Source organism: Melospiza georgiana, chromosome 27 (genome assembly GCF_028018845.1).
Source record: "Melospiza georgiana isolate bMelGeo1 chromosome 27, bMelGeo1.pri, whole genome shotgun sequence".
NCBI classification, from domain to species: Eukaryota; Metazoa; Chordata; class Aves; order Passeriformes; family Passerellidae; genus Melospiza; species Melospiza georgiana.
In genome coordinates, this window is record NC_080456.1 from 3,498,688 (window position 1) to 3,518,944 (window position 20,257).

General features: G+C 48.1%; 1 protein-coding gene across 1 annotated transcript in view; it reads left to right on the forward strand.

Moving 5' to 3' along the window:
• The first annotated feature begins 2,540 nt into the window (after positions 1-2,540).
• Positions 2,541-20,257, forward strand: part of CLMP (CXADR like membrane protein) — a 60,527-nt gene continuing 42,810 nt past the window's right edge. Inside the window, exon 1 of the mRNA XM_058041311.1 lies at positions 2,541-2,684. Within this exon, the coding sequence (XP_057897294.1) occupies positions 2,657-2,684 (28 nt within the window). The 5' untranslated portion in view covers positions 2,541-2,656. The remainder of the gene's footprint in view (positions 2,685-20,257) is intronic.

Sequence of the window (20,257 nt, forward strand, 5' to 3'; positions counted from 1 at the left end):
AAAACACAAATCAGCCTTTCCTCCAGTGGCTGGTTGTGAAAAGAAATCTGTGTGAAGGGTTTTATTTGTCCCCTAACATTTTTTGTTGCTTGTTTGTGTCATTTGGGGTTTTTTTCCCCCACGTGTTCTTGGCGTTTTATTTCAGTTGCAACCCCAAAAAATGGAACAGAAATGGGTTTTTGCTCAAGAGATTCAAAGTGATGAATGAATTTTGTTCTTTTAGTGATTAGATTTAGTGATAAAATTAGTGATTTTATCAAGAAGCTGCTCAGATCATTTAAACTGAGTGAGGGAATATAGAAGGAAATAGAAGGAAATCTTGAAATATTGGGGAAATAGAAGGGAATCTTGGAGAAGGGACAAAAAGAAATCAGCACCGGGGGAGTCAGCAGCAATAGAGGGAGTTTTGGGGAAAATGCAGGTTTTTGATAAGTTTTGGGTGGTGGGGACATTAAAACACCACTGAAAAGAGAATTAATAGCTCTGCAGCACTGGGGGACAGCTCAGGCTCAAGGAGGTGTTTCCTTGCAGGAGGAAGAGCAAAGTGAAAGGAATAAATTGACAGGGGGGCAAACAAACCTTTATTTTAAAATAAAGTTTAAAAATTTAAACCTTATTTACAAATGAAGTTTCGTTTGGGGGAGGTGCCAGCACTCCTCTGCCTCTCCCCAGGGAGGAATTGATCCCATTAAATCCATCAGGGAATTCACAGCAGAGCCAGGGACATCTTCTGTCACACCCCTAATGCACAGAGACAGGCTCAGTGCTGCCTGGCCTGCAGAAAAAATGAATTTTTCTCCATTGGTTCGTGTCCTGCTCTGAGAATCAAGGGGGGTTTAGGTGCATTCGTTAAGGAAATCAGGTTTGGTCAAGCATGTGGGGGAAAGTTCTGGAGGAACCTTGGGATTTGGGTCTGTGGGAACTGTGACATCCACCGAATCTAGACTGGATTTGGATAATCAGTCTAGATTAGATAAAAATGCTGTTTAAAATGTTGTGATACAGGGAGAAAATCAGTTCTGGAGAGGAGGAGCCAAATGCTGCTCCTGTGTCCATCTGAGGCTGGGAGGGGCAAACAAAACTTGGATGAAACTGGGTGCACAAAGATGATTTTTATTCCTTTTATTCTCTCTGGATCCATCGAGATTTTGTTTCCAGGATTCAAAGATCCAGGTTTTGATCTTTGTTGCCTTCCCATAAATACCTGCAGAGCTCAGTCATCAACACCAAAGGCACCAAATTCCTTCAGAGCTTCCAAGAGTTGTGCCCCTCACTGAGGGTTCCATAAATACTTCTGCATTTCATAAAAAATACAATATCCTGAACTGAAGGTGACCAAAAGAATCACCAAGCCCAGCTCCTGGCTTTGCACAGGGTTTGCTTGTAAAATCAGCATTTTATCCCTGATTTTTTTTTTGGTGAGGGGGGGGAGAAAGTATAGAGAAATAGTGTGCGGGTGGAGTAACACAGGGAAAGGAGAGAAAGCTTGGAAAAGTGGAGTGTGATGTCCCAAACCACAGGCTGGCAGCCTTGCCCATGCTTTGCTGCCTTCCTCCAGGCTTTACAAACACTTTCATAACTGTGCTGAGGGGAGGAATTTCTGCTCTGCACTCCAAGGCACCGAGGTGGGTGAATCTGCTTTGTTCCCTTTCTGCTGTGCGGGCTGGGTGTTTCTTTATGGGGTACCTGAGGTAATTTTGAAAATTTGCTCCTCTGCATGAGGGTGAAGCTGAAGCTGGGCTGTAAAGGTGTCTCTGTGTGCCTTAAAATGCCCTTTGGGAGGGAGTTCAAGCTCACACCCCGTAGCCACCAATTTCTGCCTGATTGAGCTTTGCCCTCATCGGCGAAGCGCGGCTACGACGTGGAATTAAATCAGTTTTTAGGGGATTTCTTTCCCTCCTAAAAACACAAAAAGAAAACCACGCAGCAGGCAGAGAGAGTGTTCAGCAAGCCTGAAATCTCCCATTTCCAGTGCAGAAAAGAGCCCAAAGCTAACGAATCCAGGGAAGTGTGTTTGTCCTCCTGAGGAGCTTTTTCCAAGAGTCTCCCTCCAACCCCTGAGTGTCGAATCTGATTTTTTTTTCCATGCTGGATTTTTTTTTTTTTTTTTTTTTTTTTGCTGCCTCCAAACTTAACTGTTTTGCCACTGGAGAAACCCTCTTGTTTTCCCTGTTAAATGTCTGTACTCTTGCTGGAAATCTACCTCACCCACATGACTGGTCTTCACTATTAATCCCAGCTGATGGCAGGGAGGGGCTCCAGTGGGAGGCAGCCATGTGGTGAACATTGAGCTCAGTGTTTCCCCCCCTGCCTCTCTCCTCTCCAGACAGGCAAAATTGTTCTGTGCTGCCGTGGATGTGAAGTCCTCTCCGTGCTGCTTCTCCCCCAGAAACTCCCAGGGCCTTGAATTTGCAGCCCTCAAAAAAAAAAAAAAAAAAAAAAAAAAATCCATCAGGCTGGATCTGGATGGAAGATGGAGCAGGGGGTGGATAGCAGGAGGGAAGAAAGAGTGAAGTTGGTGATTTTTCTGGCACATGGATGCAATTACACTCGGTGCATTCCAGAGGCGTTCCTGTGAACGCTCTGCAGGTCTGCCTGCCGTCCTTGGGAGAGAGGAAGAAAAAGGGAGGACAAGTCCCTCGTGCTGGGAGACGGAATGTCTGCATTTCCAATCCTCTTCTTAGGTAGGTTGGCTTTTTTTGGTGTTGTTTGCTTTTTATTTAATCAAACTTCCACCAGCCTGCCCTGTGTGTGTCTGAAATTTGTCGCTGGCGAGTCGGAGAAAAGGGGTTTGTAAGGACGAAACTTTTGTGTAAAACTGTAATTTTCAGTGGTGTTGGAGTTCTGATCCTTTTCTGGTCACTTTATGAGCAGGTTGACAGCCAGAGATCCCTGATTAATCCAGATTAATTTTAAAAAGTGCTGCTCAAACAGGCTCATTTGTGTTTGTTGTTTGAAGAGAGCAGCGCTTTTCAGGGATAAAGGAGAGAAAGGCTTGCAGCTCTTGGGCAAAACAAGGTTGAATAAAATGTCTTTGTTTCAGGCAGAGTGTCAAATTTGTGCAACTGTGTGGAATTGTTGGGCACTGAGCGTTCAGATGTTGAAAAGAAAAAGGAGTTATTGTCTGCAAGGGGCGGCTGAGATTGGAAACAGATGTGCTGGAGTGCAGCAGGGGGAGAAAGGGATGAGAGAAGGGGGAAGGAGGGAGAGAAAAGGGGGAGAGAAAAGAGAGAGAGGCAGATCTGGTGAGGAGGAGAGAATGGAAAAAGAGGAAGGAGGAGAAGGAGAGTGAAGGGAAGCTGGAGGGAAGAGAGTTGGCAGCCCAACTGAGGGGCTCCTGTGCCTCCCTCCTGCTCACCCCGCGCTGCTGACAGCGCCAGCCCTGCCCGGGCACTGCCTGGGCACTGCCTGCCCCTTGCAGGAGCTGTGCGTGCTGCACCTGGCACAGGTGTGACCGAGGGGCTGGCTCTGCCTGCCTGGGAGGGGCCGAGGGCAGAAATGGCATTTCTGAACAGCACTAAAGGATCGTGGTGGGCAAAGCCCAGTTTGGGGCTCCCAGGTGTGGGATGTGGGCTGGGGAGGGAGGTTTGGTGGTCAAATTCAACATTTGTGCAGCTGCTGATGAATGGAGAAGTGACCCTGGGGATTGGGGAGGTTTTCTCTGTGGGGTTCTGAAGTTTTCCTCTGTGGGGCTCTGAAGATTTTTCCCTGTGGGGCTCCAAGATTTTCCCTGTAGGGCTCTGGGGTTTTTCCTCTGTGGGGCTTTAAGGTTTTCTCTGTAGGGCTTTAAGGTTTTCTCTGTGGGGCTCTGAAGTTTTCCTCTGTGGGGCTCTGAGGTTTTTCCTTGTAGGGCTCCAAGATTTTCCCTGTAGGGCTCTGGGGTTTTTCCTCTGTGGGGCTTTAAGGTTTTCTCTGTAGGGCTTTAAGGTTTTTCTCTGTGGGTCTCTGAAGTTTTCCTCTGTGGGGCTCTGAGGTTTTTCCTTGTAGGGCTCCAAGATTTTCCCTGTAGGGCTCTGAGATTTTTCCTCTGTAGGGCTCTGAAGTTTTCCTCTGTGGGGCTTTAAGGTTTTCTCTGTGGGTCTCTGAGGTTTTTCCTCTGTGGGTCTCTGAGGTTTTTCTCTGTGGGGCTCTGAGGTTTTTCTCTGTGGGTCTCTGAGGTTTTTCTCTGTGGGGCTCTGAGGTTTTTCTCTGTGGGGCTCTGAGGTTTTTCCTTGTGGGGCTCCAAGGTTTTCTCTGTAGGGCTCCGAGGTTTTCTCTGCAGGAATTTAAGGTTTTCTCTGTTTTCTCTGTGCTGATGGATGTGGGCACTGCAGGCAGCGCTTTGTGCCCTGCACATCTGCCCATTTGTGCCTCTCTGTGATGGGGAGTGCTTGGGAGAGGGCTCAGCCCTTCAGGAAGTGGCTCCGTGGAAATTTGGGATACAGAAGTGTGGGTTGCTCACCTTGCTGATGGAAACAATGGGCATTTCAATCTGTGATCCCATTCAGCTGCTGAATGTTCCCGTTTGTGGGAGGTTTGGAAAGGAAAGAACAAATTGTTGCTGCAGAAAATGTGGGTTTGTCTGTGATATAACAACAACTCACCTTTGCTGCTTTTGTCTATAAAACACAAGTAGCTTTATCAATTGTCTTGGTTGTCAGAAAGCCTTCCTGGAATGGAGAATTTAAATTTTCAATGTGTCCTCAGCATCTCCACCATGACAGGAGCACAGGAATGCCCAACAAAACACACTTTGCCCTCACCTGGAATCAGCTTTCTCAGCCTCTCCTCTCCAAGCACTGGTGAGGGGAGAATTGTCCTCAAAACTCAGAGCAAAACCTGGAATTTTTTGTTTCCTGGCCCTGCAGTGGGCACTGAACTTCACCTGAGCTTTACCTGCCCTGCCAGCTCAGGACTTGCTCTTTCTGCTCCTTGTCCAGCTTCGTTCACCAATATTAGAAGCAAGCCCAGGGAAAAGGAAGGAGATGTTGTGGTTCCCTGTTCCTGGATCCTCCTGAACACAGGGAGGCTGGGGAGTCTGATTTGCTGGCTAAAACCTGGATTCTCTGCAGTAAAAATCTACAAAACTGCCAGGGATATCTTGCTACTTTGGGTTTTTGTGGTTTTTGTTTTTTGTTTTTTGTTTTTTCTGATAAAGTGAAGACTAATGTGGAAAAACCCAGTTTTTCGAGAAGCCTGGAGAGGAAGGTTTGCGTTTTCATCATTAAACATCCCCAAAACGTGGCTAATGTCCACAAGTCTTGCCTTTTCCACTGTTTACCTCTCTGGGGCACACGAGCAGCTGTGTGAGGAGACAGGAAACAGGGGCCGAGCTGCTTGAAGGAGACTTTATTAAAACAGGACAAGATGAAAGGCTGGGCTGAGTGCGGACAAGAGCTCACTTTGCCAGGGGATGTGAGGAGGGGAAGGTGGCCCTGTGGGTTCTGCATGATTGTGACCAGCTGAGCAGTGAGAATCAGGTGCCACCAACTCCCTTTGTGCCACTGCACCCTCGAAAAGCAGAATTTTCAAGTGGTTCTTCATTCCAGGGTGGAAAAAGTTCGTGATAGGATGTTGCATTTTTCACCCAATAAAGAATTAGCCAGTTCTTTCATTGAAATGTGTTCCTGAAGCAGTTTAAATTTTATGGGGTGGGAAATCTCTGCCTTTCCCCCACTCCAAGTCAATAATGAGTGTGACTGTGTTCACAGGGATCTCAGGTTGAGGGAAGATACGAGGATCTGACTCCATGTTTCAGAAGGTTGATTTATTATTTTATGATATATATTATATTAAAACTATGCTAAAAAAATAGAAGAAAGGATTCCATCAGAAGGCTGGCTAAGGATAGAAAAAGAAAGAATGATAACAAAGGTTTGTGGCTCAGACTCTGTCCGAGCCAGGTGACTGTGATTGGCCATTAATTAGAAGCAACCACATGAGACCAATCCCAGATGCACCTGTTGCATTCCACAGCAGCAGATAACCATTGTTTGCATTTTGTTCCTGAGGCCTCCCAGCTTCTCAGGAGGAAAAATCCTAAGGAAAAGATTTTCCATAAAAGATGTCTGAGACACATGAATGTTTTTAATGATTGACAGTGAAGGAAACGATGAAGGAAAAAGATGATTTGCTTGTGATCAGAACAGCTTGGAGGGGTGATTATTTGTATGCCTAGCCCTGTCACTGGCTCCCTGCGCTCTGCCACAGGTTCCATGAGCTTTTCCTGCTTTCTCCTTGGCCGTGAGTGCTCTGCCCTGCAGGAGCTGTGCCAACCCCAAGCCCTCACCCAGCTCTGCCATGCTGCTGGGCACTGACACTTCCAGCACTGCTGGGGGTCACCCACCCCAGGGCAGTAAGGCAGCACTTCACCAGTGAGAGGAACGGGGGATTTGTCTTTCCAAACAAGCTGTGGGAGATAAAACCAGCACTGGGAGATAAAAGAAACAATGGGGAGGATTCCACTGAGTGGTGAATGGGAAAAGAGATCTGCTTTTACAAATGAACTTTAGGTTTGCTGATGAATGAAATTAGACATTGAAAGATGAAAGGAACAATGGGGAGGAAAAACCCCTAAATTCTGTAAGAATTAAAAATTAAAAGGCAGGGTTATACATTAGAGGGGAATCTTTGGGATCAGGTGTTCTGGGAAGTCTGAACCTCTCAAGTCCCTCAGAAATGGGGAAAGAGAGAAGGGAAATGTGGCTGGAAATCGGGATAAAAAGGAGGCTGCATCCTCCAAAAATTGGAGAGACCCCAGGGGATGCCCCATGGCCTCTGCCTTGATTGGAATAAAGGACTGCTCTGTCTCCTTTTTGGGCACCAACCTCTCGTGTTTGTGGATGGATTTTCCCAACACCAGTGACTCTGTGGGAGCCCTGTGGGAGCTGGGGGTCACTCTGGGGGGCTGCTGAGGGTGAGGGTCCCTGCAGAGCAGCTCAGCTCAGCTCAGCTCTGCCCTGCACACGCTGAGCTCAGGGATCTCTTTCAGCGCCATCCCAGGGCTCTGACCCCGCCGTGCTGAGCCCCAGCTCCTCCTGTCTCTCTGCTCAGCCAAAAAGGATCTGGAGCAGCTCCTGGCAGGGCCTGCTGGCATGAGGAATTGCCTCTGACAGCCGGCATTTGCCCAGGTATCCACGGCTGGTAGCTGGGAAATGCGAGCTGATGCAGAGCTGGGGCTGCCTGGGGCTGTGCTCTGCTGGGAAAGGCTCCAGCTCCTGCTGGGAGAGCACAGCCAACAGGAACCCCTGCCCTTGGCATCCTGCTCCCCAAAACCCTCCTGTTCTGCTATGAGAGCACAGTGTGTCCTGCCCTTGGCATCCTGCTCCCCAAAACCCTCCTGATCCTGCTCCCCAAACCCCCCTGTTCCTGCTGTGAAAGAATAGCCAACCCTGCCCTTGGCATCCTGCTCCCCAAACCTCCCTGTTCCTGATGGGAGAGCACAGCCAACAGGAACCCCTGCCCTTGGCATCCTGCTCCCCAAAACCCTCCTGTTCTGCTATGAGAGCACAGTGTGTCCTGGCCTTGGCATCCTGCTCCCCAAACCCTCCCATTCCTGCTGGGAGAGCACGGCCAACAGGAACCCCTGCCCTTGGCATCCTGCTCCCTAAATCCCCCTGTTCCTGCTCCCCAGATCCTCCCATTCCTGCTGTGAGAGCACAGAGTGCACCACCCTTGGCATCCTGCTCCCCAAACCCTCCTGTTCCGCTATGAGAGCACAGCCAACATGTGAGGTGTCCCGCCCTTGGCATCCTGCTCCCCAAACCCTCCTGTTCCTGTTCCCTGAACCTTCCCATTCCTGCTCCCCAAACCCCCCTGTTCCTGCTGGGAGAGCACAGCCAGCCTGTGGGTGCTGGCCTTGGCGTCCTGCCCTCTAAATCCTCCCATTCCTGCTGGGAGAGCACAGTGTGCCCTGGCGCTGCCATCCTGCTCCCCAAACCCTCCTGTTCCTACTGGGAGAACACAGCAAATCCCTGGCCTTGGCATCCTGGTCCCCAAAACCCTCTGTTTCTGCTCCCCAAACCCTCCCGTTCCTGCTCTGAGAGCACAGTGTGTCCTGGCCCTGCCATCCTGCCCCCCAAATCCCCCTGTCCCTGCTGTGAAAGCACAGCCAACATGTGGGGTATCCTGGCCTTGGAATCCTCCTCCCCAAACCCTCCTGTTCTGCTCTGAGAGCACAGTGTGCCCTGACCTCGGCATCCTTTCCCCCAAACCCTCCCGTTCCTGCTCCCCAAACTCCCCTGTTCCTGCTCTGAGAGCACAGTGTGCCCTGACCTCGGCATCCTTTCTCCCAAACCTTCCCGTTCCTGCTCCCCAAGCCCTCCTGTCCCTGCTGTGAGAGCAAAGACAACTTGTGGGGTGCTCGCCTTGGAATCCTCCTCCCCAAACCCTCCTGTTCCTGCTGGTAGAGCACAGCCAACAGCAACCCCCAGCCTTGGCATCCTGCTCCTCAAACCCCTCTGTTCCCACTCCCCAAACCCCTCTGTTCCCGCTCCCCAAACCCCTCTGTTCCTGTCCCCCAAACCCCTCTGTTCCTGCTCCCCAAACCCCTCTGTTCCTGCCCTCCAAACCCCTCTGTTCCTGCCCTCCAAACCCCTCTGTTCCTGCTCCCCAAACCCCTCTGTCCCTGCCCCCCAAACCCCTCTGTTCCTGCCCCCCAAACCCCTCTGTTCCTGTCTCCAAACCCCTCTGTTCCTGCTCCCCAAACCCCTCTGTTCCTGTCCCCCAAACCCCTCTGTTCCTGCCCTCCAAACCCCTCTGTTCCTGTTCCCCAAACCCCTCTGTTCCTGCTCCCCAAACCCCTCTGTTCCTGTCCCCCAAACCCCTCTGTTCCTGCTCCCCAAACCCCTCTGTCCCTGCCCCCCAAACCCCTCTGTTCCTGCCCCCCAAACCCCTCTGTTCCTGTCTCCAAACCCCTCTGTTCCTGCTCCCCAAACCCCTCTGTTCCTGTCCCCCAAACCCCTCTGTTCCTGCCCTCCAAACCCCTCTGTTCCTGTTCCCCAAACCCCTCTGTTCCTGCTCCCCAAACCCCTCTGTTCCTGCCCCCCAAACCCTTCTGTTCCTGCCCCCCAAACCCTTCTGTTCCTGCTCCCCAAACCCCTCTGTTCCTGTTCCCCAAACCCCTCTGTTTTTGCTCCCCAAACCCCTCTGTTCCTGCTCCCCAAACCCCTCTGTTCCTGCCCCCCAAACCCTTCTGTTCCTGCCCCCCAAACCCCTCTGTTCCTGCCCCCCAAACCCCTCTGTTCCTGCTGCCCAAACCCCTCTGTTCCTGCTCCCCAAGCCCTCCTACACAGCACAACCCACTGGGACATTTGGTTTTTCAAGAAGTGCCCCCGCTCTCACCGAGAATTGGGAATTTGGTGGGTGCTGCTGCTTAGGAGTGGTGGAAACCAAAGAGGACAGATTCCAGGGCGCTTAAAACAAAGCATTTTATTTCCCAAAAAATCAAAGGAGAGTTTGCACGTTCCTTAAAACAAAGTTTATGAACCTTTATTTCCCATAAACCAAAGGAAAAACCATTTTCAGGTTCATTAAAACAAACCTTGTGGACCTTTATTTTCCAAAAAACAAAGGAAACCATTTTCAGGTTCCTTAAAACAAACCTTGTGGACCTTTATTTCCCAAAAATCTAAAGGAGACAGATTTCAGGGTGCTTAAAACAAAGCCTATGAATCTTTATTTCCCAAAAAATCAAAGGAGCATTTGCGGGTTCCTTAAAACAAAGTTTATGAACTTTTATTTCCCTAAAACCAAAGGAGACAGATTTCAGCTTCCTTAAAACAAATTGTACGGATTTGTATTTCCCACAAACCGAAGGAGGGTTTGCAGGTTGCTTTAAACAAAGCTTGTGGACCTTTCTTTCCCAAAAAACGAAGGAGACAGATTTCAGGTTCCTTAAAACAAAGCCTAGGAGCCTTTATTTCCTAAAAACCAAAGGAGACAGATTTCAGGGTGCTTAAAACAAACTGTATGGATTTTTATTTCCCAGAAACCAAAGGATAATTTTCAGGTTCCTTAAAACAAACCTTGTGGACTTTTATTCCTGCTGATTTCCCAGAAGTAGCAGAAAGCAAAGGACATTGTATTCTTTTCAAAAACAAAGTTTAGGGGCCTCTATTTCTGCTGATCTTCCAGATATTTCCAGAATTTCTCAGTGATAACTGGAAAATAACAAATATATTCCATATTTTTGTTTTCTTTGCTCCTTCTCTTGTTTTTGACTGTTCCATGGTGTTGCAGGTTAGTGGTACAAGAGCTTTGCCTCACTTTTTTCCTAACATTTAGCACAAATTTTGGCTCAGGAATGGTTTAAAAAAGGCAAACCAACCTGCAAGTGGGAAAAGGAGTTTTGTGTGTGATTTTGTCTTGATTTCACTTCCCCTTTGTCGCTGGCTCCTGAAGGAATGCAGGGAATTTGGTGGTGTATTTAACTTTTTAAAAAGGACTGTTCTCCCCAGGACAGCTTCGTGGGATTGATCATAATTCTCTCAAATTCCAAGAGCAGGCAACAAAACATCAACTGTAAGATGTTCAGATCGTTAGAGGATTGAAAATTGGATTTAATTCCAAGTTTTTATTAGAGCACAGCTCTGGGAATACCTGAGGAAAGGGAATGAAGGAGAGGGAATTAAAAGGAGCCAGATGTAACTGAGTTGTTCTCTGCAGAATATCAGGGTTAAATCTTCTCTGGGACGCTCCAGTTCTTCCAAAGCCAGGGATGGTTTGCATCAAATATTTGCTGTCGAGACACTTGATGATGAATTGTCTGTTTTCCTCTAGTGCTGCTTTGTTTTGTATGAAATAGTTGGGATTTTTAACATCTAACACCAAACAAACTTTATTTTGGAGAGGGTTTTTTTTTTTTTTAATCCAGACAGGACATTTTACACGAGGAGGAAAAGGGAGAAAAGACTAACCTGCCAGAGAGAGGAAAAGCAGCCAAATTTGTGGAGAAAAATTCATTTTTATGGGAAGTAGAGGCAGAGGGAAGGCAACTTTTCTGAATTTCCCATGAAAAATAAATGGTGTTTTGCTTTTGTACCCACCCTGGCTTTGTCTCCTCCATGCAGAATTAGTGGTTTGGTTTTGGGGGGGCCCTTGCCCACTTCAGAAGGATATTTTGTGTGGGAGCAGTGCCAGTTTCTGCCCAGAAATGCCCCTGCACAACTGGCAGGGAGAGATCCTGGTGTTCATCCTCAGGATCACAACCAGCAGCCCTGTTCTCCTCCAGGCAAACACAGGGTTTGCAGGGGACTCAGCAGGTTTGCAGCTGAAAAAAGGGAAATATTTAACTGAGAACTTCCCAGCCCCAGCCCCAGGGTGTCAGGATTGCTGACACAATGATCAATACCCATCACAGCCTCTCTGTCCTCTCTGGAGCTGCCAGGTTTGGGGTTTTTTTGGGTTTTTTGTGGCAGGAAAACTGTCGGGATCTCTTGCTTGTCAGAGTGACCCTGAGATGTGTTAGAAAGTCTCTTTTCCCAGCCCGGTGCTTGAAGAGGGAGTCAGAGCTCTTCATTTCTCTGTCTCAAAGTTGTTTATTGTTCCTTATCTATAAAATTCTTTCTCCTGCCCTGACGAGGTCCATCCAGCAGGACAGTTCCAGGCACTCTGCCTGCCCCCAGGGCAGTGTTATCTCTTTATACTAAAAACTACCTGTACAATGTTTACAATCACTTCCCAATACCTATCACCTATGTTAGACAGTGAGCTTCTGCTCTAAACCAATCCAAAAGTGCCACCATCACAGCAGAAGATGGAGGCCAAGAAGAAGAACGAGAAAGGTTGGACACGTCCAGATTCCTCCATCTTGCCTCCTGAACCCCCATTCTAAAAACCCCAAAATCTACTTTTTTACCCCGTGATAACTTCGTTATTACTCTGTCTAAACTGTTGTGCCTTGCTGATCTTCATCTAAGGTTGGTAATTTGCTCAGAATCAAACCCACAGGTGTTCTGGGCTCTGTTCCAGGGTCTCTGAGCCCCCTGGCAGGGTCTTGGACATAGGGATGTTCTGGGTTCCCACACCCAGGATTTCACCTATGTTAGACAGTGAGCTTCTACCTTAAACCCATCTAAAAGTGCCGACATCACAGCAGGAGATGGAGGCCAAGAACAAGGAGGAGAAAGGCTGGACATGCCCAAATTCTTCCATCTTGGCCCTGAACCCCCATTCTAAAAACCCCAAAATCTTTTTCACCTTGTGATAAATTCACTATCATTCTAGTTAATTTGTCATGGCTTGCACATCTTCATCTAAGGTTGGTAATTTGCTCCACGGGTCGTAACCAAACCCACAGGGGCATCCTGGGCTCTGTGCCAGGGTCTCTGAGCCCCTGGCAGGGTCTGGGCTGCTCAGGACAGACAGAGGGATGTGCTGGGTTCCCACACCCAGGATTTCAGCTGTATTAGACACTGAGCTTCTGCTCTAAACCAACCCAAAAATGCCACCATTACAGCAAAGAAGAAGAAGGAGAAATGCAGGACATGCCCAAATTCTTCCATCTTGGCCCTGAACCCCTATTCTAAAAACCCCAAAATCTGCTTTTTCACCTTGTGATAACTTCACTATCATTCTAGTTAATTTGTCATGGCTTGCAGATCTTCATCTAAGGTTTGTAGTTTGCTCCATGGGTTGTAACCAAACCCACAGGGGCATCCTGGGCTCTGTGCCAGGGTCTCTGAGCCCCCTGGCAGGGTCTGGGCTGCTCAGGACAGACAGAGGGATGCTCTGGGCTCCCACAGAGAACCAGGCTGAGCCCTGGCTGGGTGGAAAGGTTGGAGCTCAGGTTTGTGCCCGCAGCTGAGGGAAAAGGTCACCGAGGATCGGGCTGGGTTTGTGGCGCTGCCTGGCAGCGGGGAGGCTGCGCTGAAATGGAGCGTGCAGGGTTAGAGGCAAGGGATGACCACGGCTTGGTCACTCTGAGAGAGAGAGAGATTTTATTCCCTTTTTGTTCGCTCCACGTTGCACAGAGAACATTTAAAGCGCATTTGAGACAGGGAGAAACTCACACACAGGTGGGTGCACGCTGCTGGTGGTGCTGGAGCACTTGGAACGCATCAGACTTATTCACATTTTAATTGAAAGGCGTTTTCCTCCTGACCCATCCCCAGTTGTGGGCACAGCAGGGATGTGCAGATCGTTTACAAACAGCTGAATCCTTCACCTGCCACCTGGAGGGACTTGGCTTTATGTTCTAAAAAATTTCTGATATTTATCACCTATTAATGGATTTTTTGGTACCACTGTGCTGATGTTAAAAACGGGACCACACTCCTGGTACCGTATCTCTTATAACTCCCCTTTTAACAATAACCAAACTAACAACATATTCTTAACAATTATCAACTATTTTACCACTGTTTATCAACTATTTTACATTTCTAACCCATTTTTATCACTGAGGAGCTCCACTGGCAGTGTGAAGTGCTGCTGTGCTCTCAGAAAAACCTCACAGAAAGCGGCTCTGAATTGCTTCACGCTGCTGATGAAAAAAGGAAAATGAGATTTTAACAAATGCACGGTGTGTATTGTGAACAGATTCTTTCCCTGAGCGCCTGGATGGACTGTTAGGGAAATGTAAAACAAAATGAAATGTTTTACAGAAATGTAAAACAAAAAAGAGAATTACTCCATTCCACTCTCTTTGTGCTTCAACAAAATATTGGAATTAGGTGGTTTTCCAGCATTTGGGATATTTGAGATGGTTGCTGATGAGTGTCACAGATTACTCAGGCTGTGGTTTTCCTTGCAGATGTGACAGAATTTCAAAGGTCACATCAATGTTTAATAAGAGATTTGGACTTTTATTGGCCAGGTAGGGCCAGAAATCACAGGGTGCCTTTTGTGTGTGTTTGTGCTTTCATCTCACTCAGGCAGCCTGGAATATTGAACTGAACCAGAGCCAGGCACTTCTTCTTTTTTTTTTATTAAAAAAAAAAAATATTGCAGGGTTTTCAACCTTGAAGGCAAATCACTTTATGACTTCATTGTTTAAATTTAGGTTTTGTTTTGCGGGGGGATCGTTAGACTTGAAGCAAAAGCCTCGTAGCCCAGGGACTGTCACTTCTGATTACTTCCAGTGACACTTCCAATTATTTCCAATCACAATTCCAGGGACAAGAGGGAAAAAAAAAAGGAGCCACGTTCTCCAACATCAGGGCTTTATTTTCCCCTTTCATTTTCCTTTTCCTTTTCCCTGCACAGCATTTCTGGGAGCTGCGCGGGGAGAGGTGCAGAGGCAGACTGGGAGCTGGAATTCCAGGCTGGATCTGCAGCGCTGAGGCTGGAGGGGTGCTGGGGATGCTGCTCTGGATGCTGCCTTGCTGAGCAATGGTGAGGAAACCACTCTGTGCTCCCCAGGCACTGCCCCCAGAGCAGCAGCAGCAGCAGCAGCAGGATGCTCAACATCCCTGCCCCTCCTGGGAGCTGCGCTGGAGCTGCTCCTGCAGAGCAGGACACAAAATGGGACACAAAAAATCTGCTGGGAGAGCTTGGGTGACTCCCGGGGACACCAAACCCGGGATTTGGTGGAGAGTGTTTGGCCCAGGGACAAAAGAATCTCCTAGAACAACTTGGGGGACTCCTGGGGACACCAAAGCATGGATTTAGTGCAGTGAGTTTGGCCCAGGGACACAGGAATCTTCTTAGGGAGCTTGAGGGACTTCCAAGGACACCAAACCCGGGACTTGGTGCAGAGTGTTTGGCCCAGGGACACAGGGACCTGCTGGGAGAGCTTGAGAGATTCCCAGGGACAACAAACCATGGATTTGGTGCACTGGCTTTGGCCCAGGGACAAAACAATCTCCTGGAGGGACTTGAGGGACACAGAAATCTCCTGGAGAGAGCTTGAGGGACTTCCAGGGACACCAAACCCAGGATTTGGTGTAGGGAGTTTGGCCCAGGGACACGAAAAGTCTCTGTGAGAGCTTGAGGGACTTCCAGGGACACCAAAACAGAATTTGGTGCAATGAGTTTGGCCCAGGGACAAAAACATACGCTGGGGAGCTTGAGGGACAGAAGAATCTCCTGGGGGAGCTCAAGTGACTCCCAGGGACACCAAACCCAGGATTTGGCGCAGTGACACAAAAAGGACCTTGGGACACTGAGCACATCCAGAGGGGCTGGGAACACAAACCCTGTGAGGAACCCCTGAGGGAGCTGGGGGTGCTCAGCCTGGAGAAAAGGAGACTCAGGGCTGCCCCCATCACTCTCACAGCTCCTGAAAGGTGCCTGTGCTCAGCTGGGGCTGGGCTCTGTCTGCAGCAGCACTGACACAACCAGAGCACACAGCCTCGAGCTGCACCAAGGGAAATACAGGGTGGATAGCAGAGAAAAGTGTTTTACAGAAAGAGTGATAAAGTTCTGGAATGGCTGCCCAGGGAGGTGGTGGAGTCCCCATCCCTGGGTGTGTTTAACAAAGCCTGGATGTGGCACTGGGTGCCAGGGTTTGGGTGAGGGGTTGGGGCTGGGTTGGACTCCATGATCTTGAGCATCTCTTCCAACCTGGTCATTCTGTGATTCTGTGAATTCTGGGAATTCTGTGGTTGTGTGAAAGGAGCTGTTTGGATCCATCCAATGCCATGGAGATGTTCCCACAGTGCAGCTTTGTCTGTGGTCTCTGCTCTGGGCAAGTCCTCTCCTGTTTCCATTGTTTCAAGCTCTTGCTTGGAGACAAAGGGAGTTTTAGCCACACAATGCAGAGCTTTTTATGTTGACAAATGCCACGATTTTTTTTTCTTTTTCTATTCAAGGGGGAATATGAAGCAATGGTGAGTGTCTTCTGACCAAAGAAGCATTCAGGATGTTGAGGTTCCAGCCTGGATTTTGCCAGTGATTCATGATTTAGTGGTTCAGGACTCATTTTTAAATGCCTGCTCATTTTGAGCGTCTCCATTTCACTGGAAATTGAATATACCCTGGAATTTGAGAGTGTTCCTTCTCTGTGACGGTGTTCACAGGGGTCTGAGGATGAGGGAAGAGATGAGGATCTGACTCCATGTTTCAGAAGGCTTGATTTATTATTTTATGATGTATATTACATTAAAACTATACTAAAAGAATAGAAGAAAGGATTTTATCAGAAGGTTGGCTAAGAATAGAAGAAGAAGGAATGATAACAAAGGCTTGTGGCTTGAGAGAGTCCGAGCCAGCTGACTGTGCTTGGCCATTAATTAGAAACAAACACATGAGACCAATCCCAGATGCACCTGTTGCATTCCACAGCAGCAGATAATCAATGTTTACATTTTGTTCCTGAGGCCTCTCAGGAATAAAACTCCCAAGGAAATGATTTTTCATAAAACATGTCTGTGACACTTCTCTCCCCATCTGGGGAACCTTTGCGTTGGGCGCCAGAATCTTTGATTTGTCATTATTTGGGGGTGCACTGGAGACCTGGAAATGCCGTTTGACACTTTGAGAGCTCTCACACCGTGCCAGCCTTTCCCTCCCGAGCTGCAGAGAGCTCTGAATCCCCGCACAAACGGGGCTGGAGAGCGCAGCCAGCCTGTCCCACCTGCTCTGTTGCTTGAAGACGCTTCCCATGCTGCGCCAAACGCTTCCCTGCCTTTGTCAGCTCCTTCCCCTCAGCCCCGGGCTGCCCTGGAGCCAACAAAAACCACAATTCCGCAGCTGTCACTGCACCCAGGGCCTGGCTGAGCTGTGCGGGAGGATCCGAGCTGTGCTCTGCAGATTTCCATGCTGAATTACAGCAGGCTCCTCTCCGATGCCCTGGGCTGGCATCTCCCTATCGAGCAGCGCCCTGCTGCCATGGTGGGGCAGCCAGGAATCACACAGAATCACAGAAATTCTAGGTTGGAAGAGACCTTTAAGATCATCGAGTCCAACCCATGTTCTAACACCTCAACTAGATCATGGTGTTAGCGTTCAAAAACACATAATCACAGGTGATTATATGTGGTGCTTTTTATTAAAGCTCTGGGAATCGGGGTAGATTCAACCCAAATCTGACTCCCACCATACATCCGAAATGATCATGGTTTATACTCTATCGTTACATAACTTTCATGTTAATTATTAAACTTATATTGTTCTATTGTATACATAAATTTAGCCCCTCTCTGAATTTCCAACATAGTTTCTCACTATTCTTCTTATGGTTATATAATAATTACATTTAATTACTAAACAATCATCACATCACACAAAAGCCCAGAAGCTTCTCTCTCTATTAGGTAAAAAGACACCTCATAGGACCTGGGGGACTTCACCTCAAACTTAAGGATAAAATCGGACAAATTTTAGCCAAAAGGTCCCACTGGGGCAATTTACTGGAAAGAGAAGAGAAACCAAAAAAAAAAAACTAATCACTTTTGTGAGGTGTTTATGAGGAACAAGAACCTTTTACCCTAACTCAGTTTTCTCTTGTTATTTTGCATTTTATTAAAACTTTTCTGTTTCCAACACTGCCCCAGAAACCATCCTGCTGATTCTGTGGCATCTAAGGCAGCTGAGCTATCTTGGGTGTGAAACAGATCTCCAGGAGCTTATGAGACCTGGCTGGAAGAGACCCTGATGTTAGGAAAATTCATCCCCAAACACCAGAGGCTGATGCCCAAAAAGGAGACAGAGCAGTCCTGGAACTTTATTCCAATCAAGGCAGAGGCCATGGGGCATCCCCTGGGGTCTCTCCCATTTTTGGAGGATGCAGCCTCCTTTTTATCCCAATTTCCAGCCACATTTCCCTTCTCTCTTTCCCATTTCTGAGGTGCTTGAGAGCTTCAGACTTCCCAGAACACCTGATCCCAAAGATTCCCCTCTCATGTATAACCCTGCCTTTTAATTCCTAATTCTTACAGAATTTAGGGTTTTCCACCATTGTTTCTTTCATCTTTCAATATCTAATTTTATTTTCCAGCAAACCTAAAGTGTATTTGTAAAAGCAAATCTCTTTTTCCATCCACCAATCAGTGGAATCCTTCCCATTGTTCCTTTTCTCTCCCAGTGCTGGTTTTATCTCCCACAGCTTGCTTGGAAAGACAAATCCCTCACTCCTCTCACTTGTATCAAGAGAATGTTAAATGAATTAAAAACCTAAGTGATTTACCACTGTGCCTCCCCACCCTTTTTTTACCAGGCTGTGCTGGGCAGAATATTGCCCTTTATTTTAACCAATAAATTCACTTTCCCCGAGGAGAGCCCTGTGCACGCAAACCCTTTTTCTCACTTTGCAATGGCACATGACATATGCAGGGGCCTTTCCCCTTCCAGTGCCACTCCTGCCACCTCCCCCTTCCAGAGCCGCCTCTCCCCTCCCTGCGATGCAAACCCGAGTGTGCACATCCCTCTGCTGCTGCCTGCAGCCTCTGCTTCCCTTCCTGCCCTCGGGCTTCTCCTCCCAACATTTCCTTTTGTGCACAGTGGATTCTCCTCTCAATATTTCCTTCTCTGCAGAGTGGATTCTCCTCTCAATATTTCCATTCCTGCCCTCGGGGTTCTCCTCCCAACATTTCCTTTTGTGCACAGTGGATTCTCCTCTCTATATTTCCTTTTCTCATCGTGGGTTGTCCCCTCAATATTTCCTTCTCTGCAGAGTGGATTCTAGTCTCAGTATTTCCTTTTCTGCAGAGTGGATTCTCCTCCCAATATTTCCTTTTCTCATCGTGGATTGTCCTCTCAATATTTCCTTTCCTGCCCTCAGGGTTGTCCTATCAATATTTCCTTTTCTGCAAAGTGGATTCTCCTCTCAGTATTTCCTTTTCTGCAGAGGGGATTGTCCTCTCAATATTTCCTTGCTCTCTCAATATTTCCTTTTCTGCACAGTGGATTGTCCTCTCAATATTTCTTTTTCTGCAGAGGAGATTTTCCTCTCAATATTTCCTTTTCTCATCATGGATTGTCCTCTCAAAATTTCCTTTTCTGCTGAGGGGATTCTCCTCTCAGTATTCCTTTTCTCGTCATGGATTGTCCTCTCAATATTTCCTTCTCTGCAGAGTGGATTCTCCTCTCAGTATTTCCTTTTCTGCAGAGTGGATTGCCCTCTCAATATTTCCTTGCTCTCCCAATATTTCCTTCTGTGCACAGTGGATTCTCCCCTCAATATTTCCTTTCCTTCCAGCCTGCCCAGTAAAACCAGCAGCTCCAGCAGCTCCTGGCAGCCTCAGTGCTGGAGCTCTTTTAACTCTGTGTGTTCATCTTCTCTTGGGGCTTTTAGGAGCTTTTATGGGGTCTGGGATTCTCTGTTTCTGTTATCTCTCCCTCCTGGTTTATCAGGTTGAGCTCAGGAGCAGCTTCAGCCCATGGAAAGCAAATTAATTTCCAGTTCCTGCAAGGCTGGAGCTGATTCAGGCAGGAATGAGCGCTGCTCCTCCACCCTTGCTGCTGATTTAAACGCTGCTTCATTTTTTATGATCATCTTGTAAAAGCACAACAGAGAGGGGGGGGAGAAGTCCAAAGCCTAAAAAGCAAATAAATTCTGTGTTTTTTCTAAAATATCTGTGTGAGGGTTGGAACAGAGCTCACCCAATGCTCTCTCCTGGAAAAGATGGAATAGGCAGGGAGAGTTATTTGCCTCAAAAGTCCTGGATTTAGGAGTCTGAGGAGATCCAGTTCTCCTCTCCCCTCGCTGATTTAATGTCCCAGCTCTGTTGTGACTTCTGCCGAGCCTCTGAAAGCTTCGACTCATGCAGGGGACACAGTGTGTGGTCTCCTTGTCAGCAGCACTGATAATCTTATCAGCAAGGGAGGGAGAGGCTGTCAGAGCTCTGGGTGAGGGGAAGGAGCTGGGTTTGGGTTTGGGCCGGGTCTGTGAGGAAAGGGCAGGAGCAGCTCTGAATTCCTGCTCTGCTCATGCTTTGAAACCATTCAGGGCTTTTATTTTTCTGTGTCAGCACTGTCAGGGCCGATCATCCTCAAGCAAAAGAGGCCAACCCAGCCCAGCAAGGGAAGGACTCGGTGAGGAATCCCCTTCAGCAAGGATGTGACAAGCAGACTGACAGTGCAGAGGAAAGGGGGAAAAAATATCCTGAGCCAATATGCATAAAATTAGGGCCTGATTATGAGGCAGAATTAAAAATAAACCGGGGAGAATTTCCCCTGGTGGAGGGAGCTGGTGGAGAAGCAGCAGCATGGGCAGCTCTGGTGCCAAGAGCAGGAGTTGAGCAGGTGATGGTGGTGATGATGATGATGATTGTGATGATGATGATGATGATGAGGGTGCTTAAAAAGCCTCCTTGGCTGCTGGAGCCACCAGGCAGGGCTGGATGGAGAAAATAAATGGAATTCCTTTAAACAGCAGCCACTGCTCATCTCCTCCTGC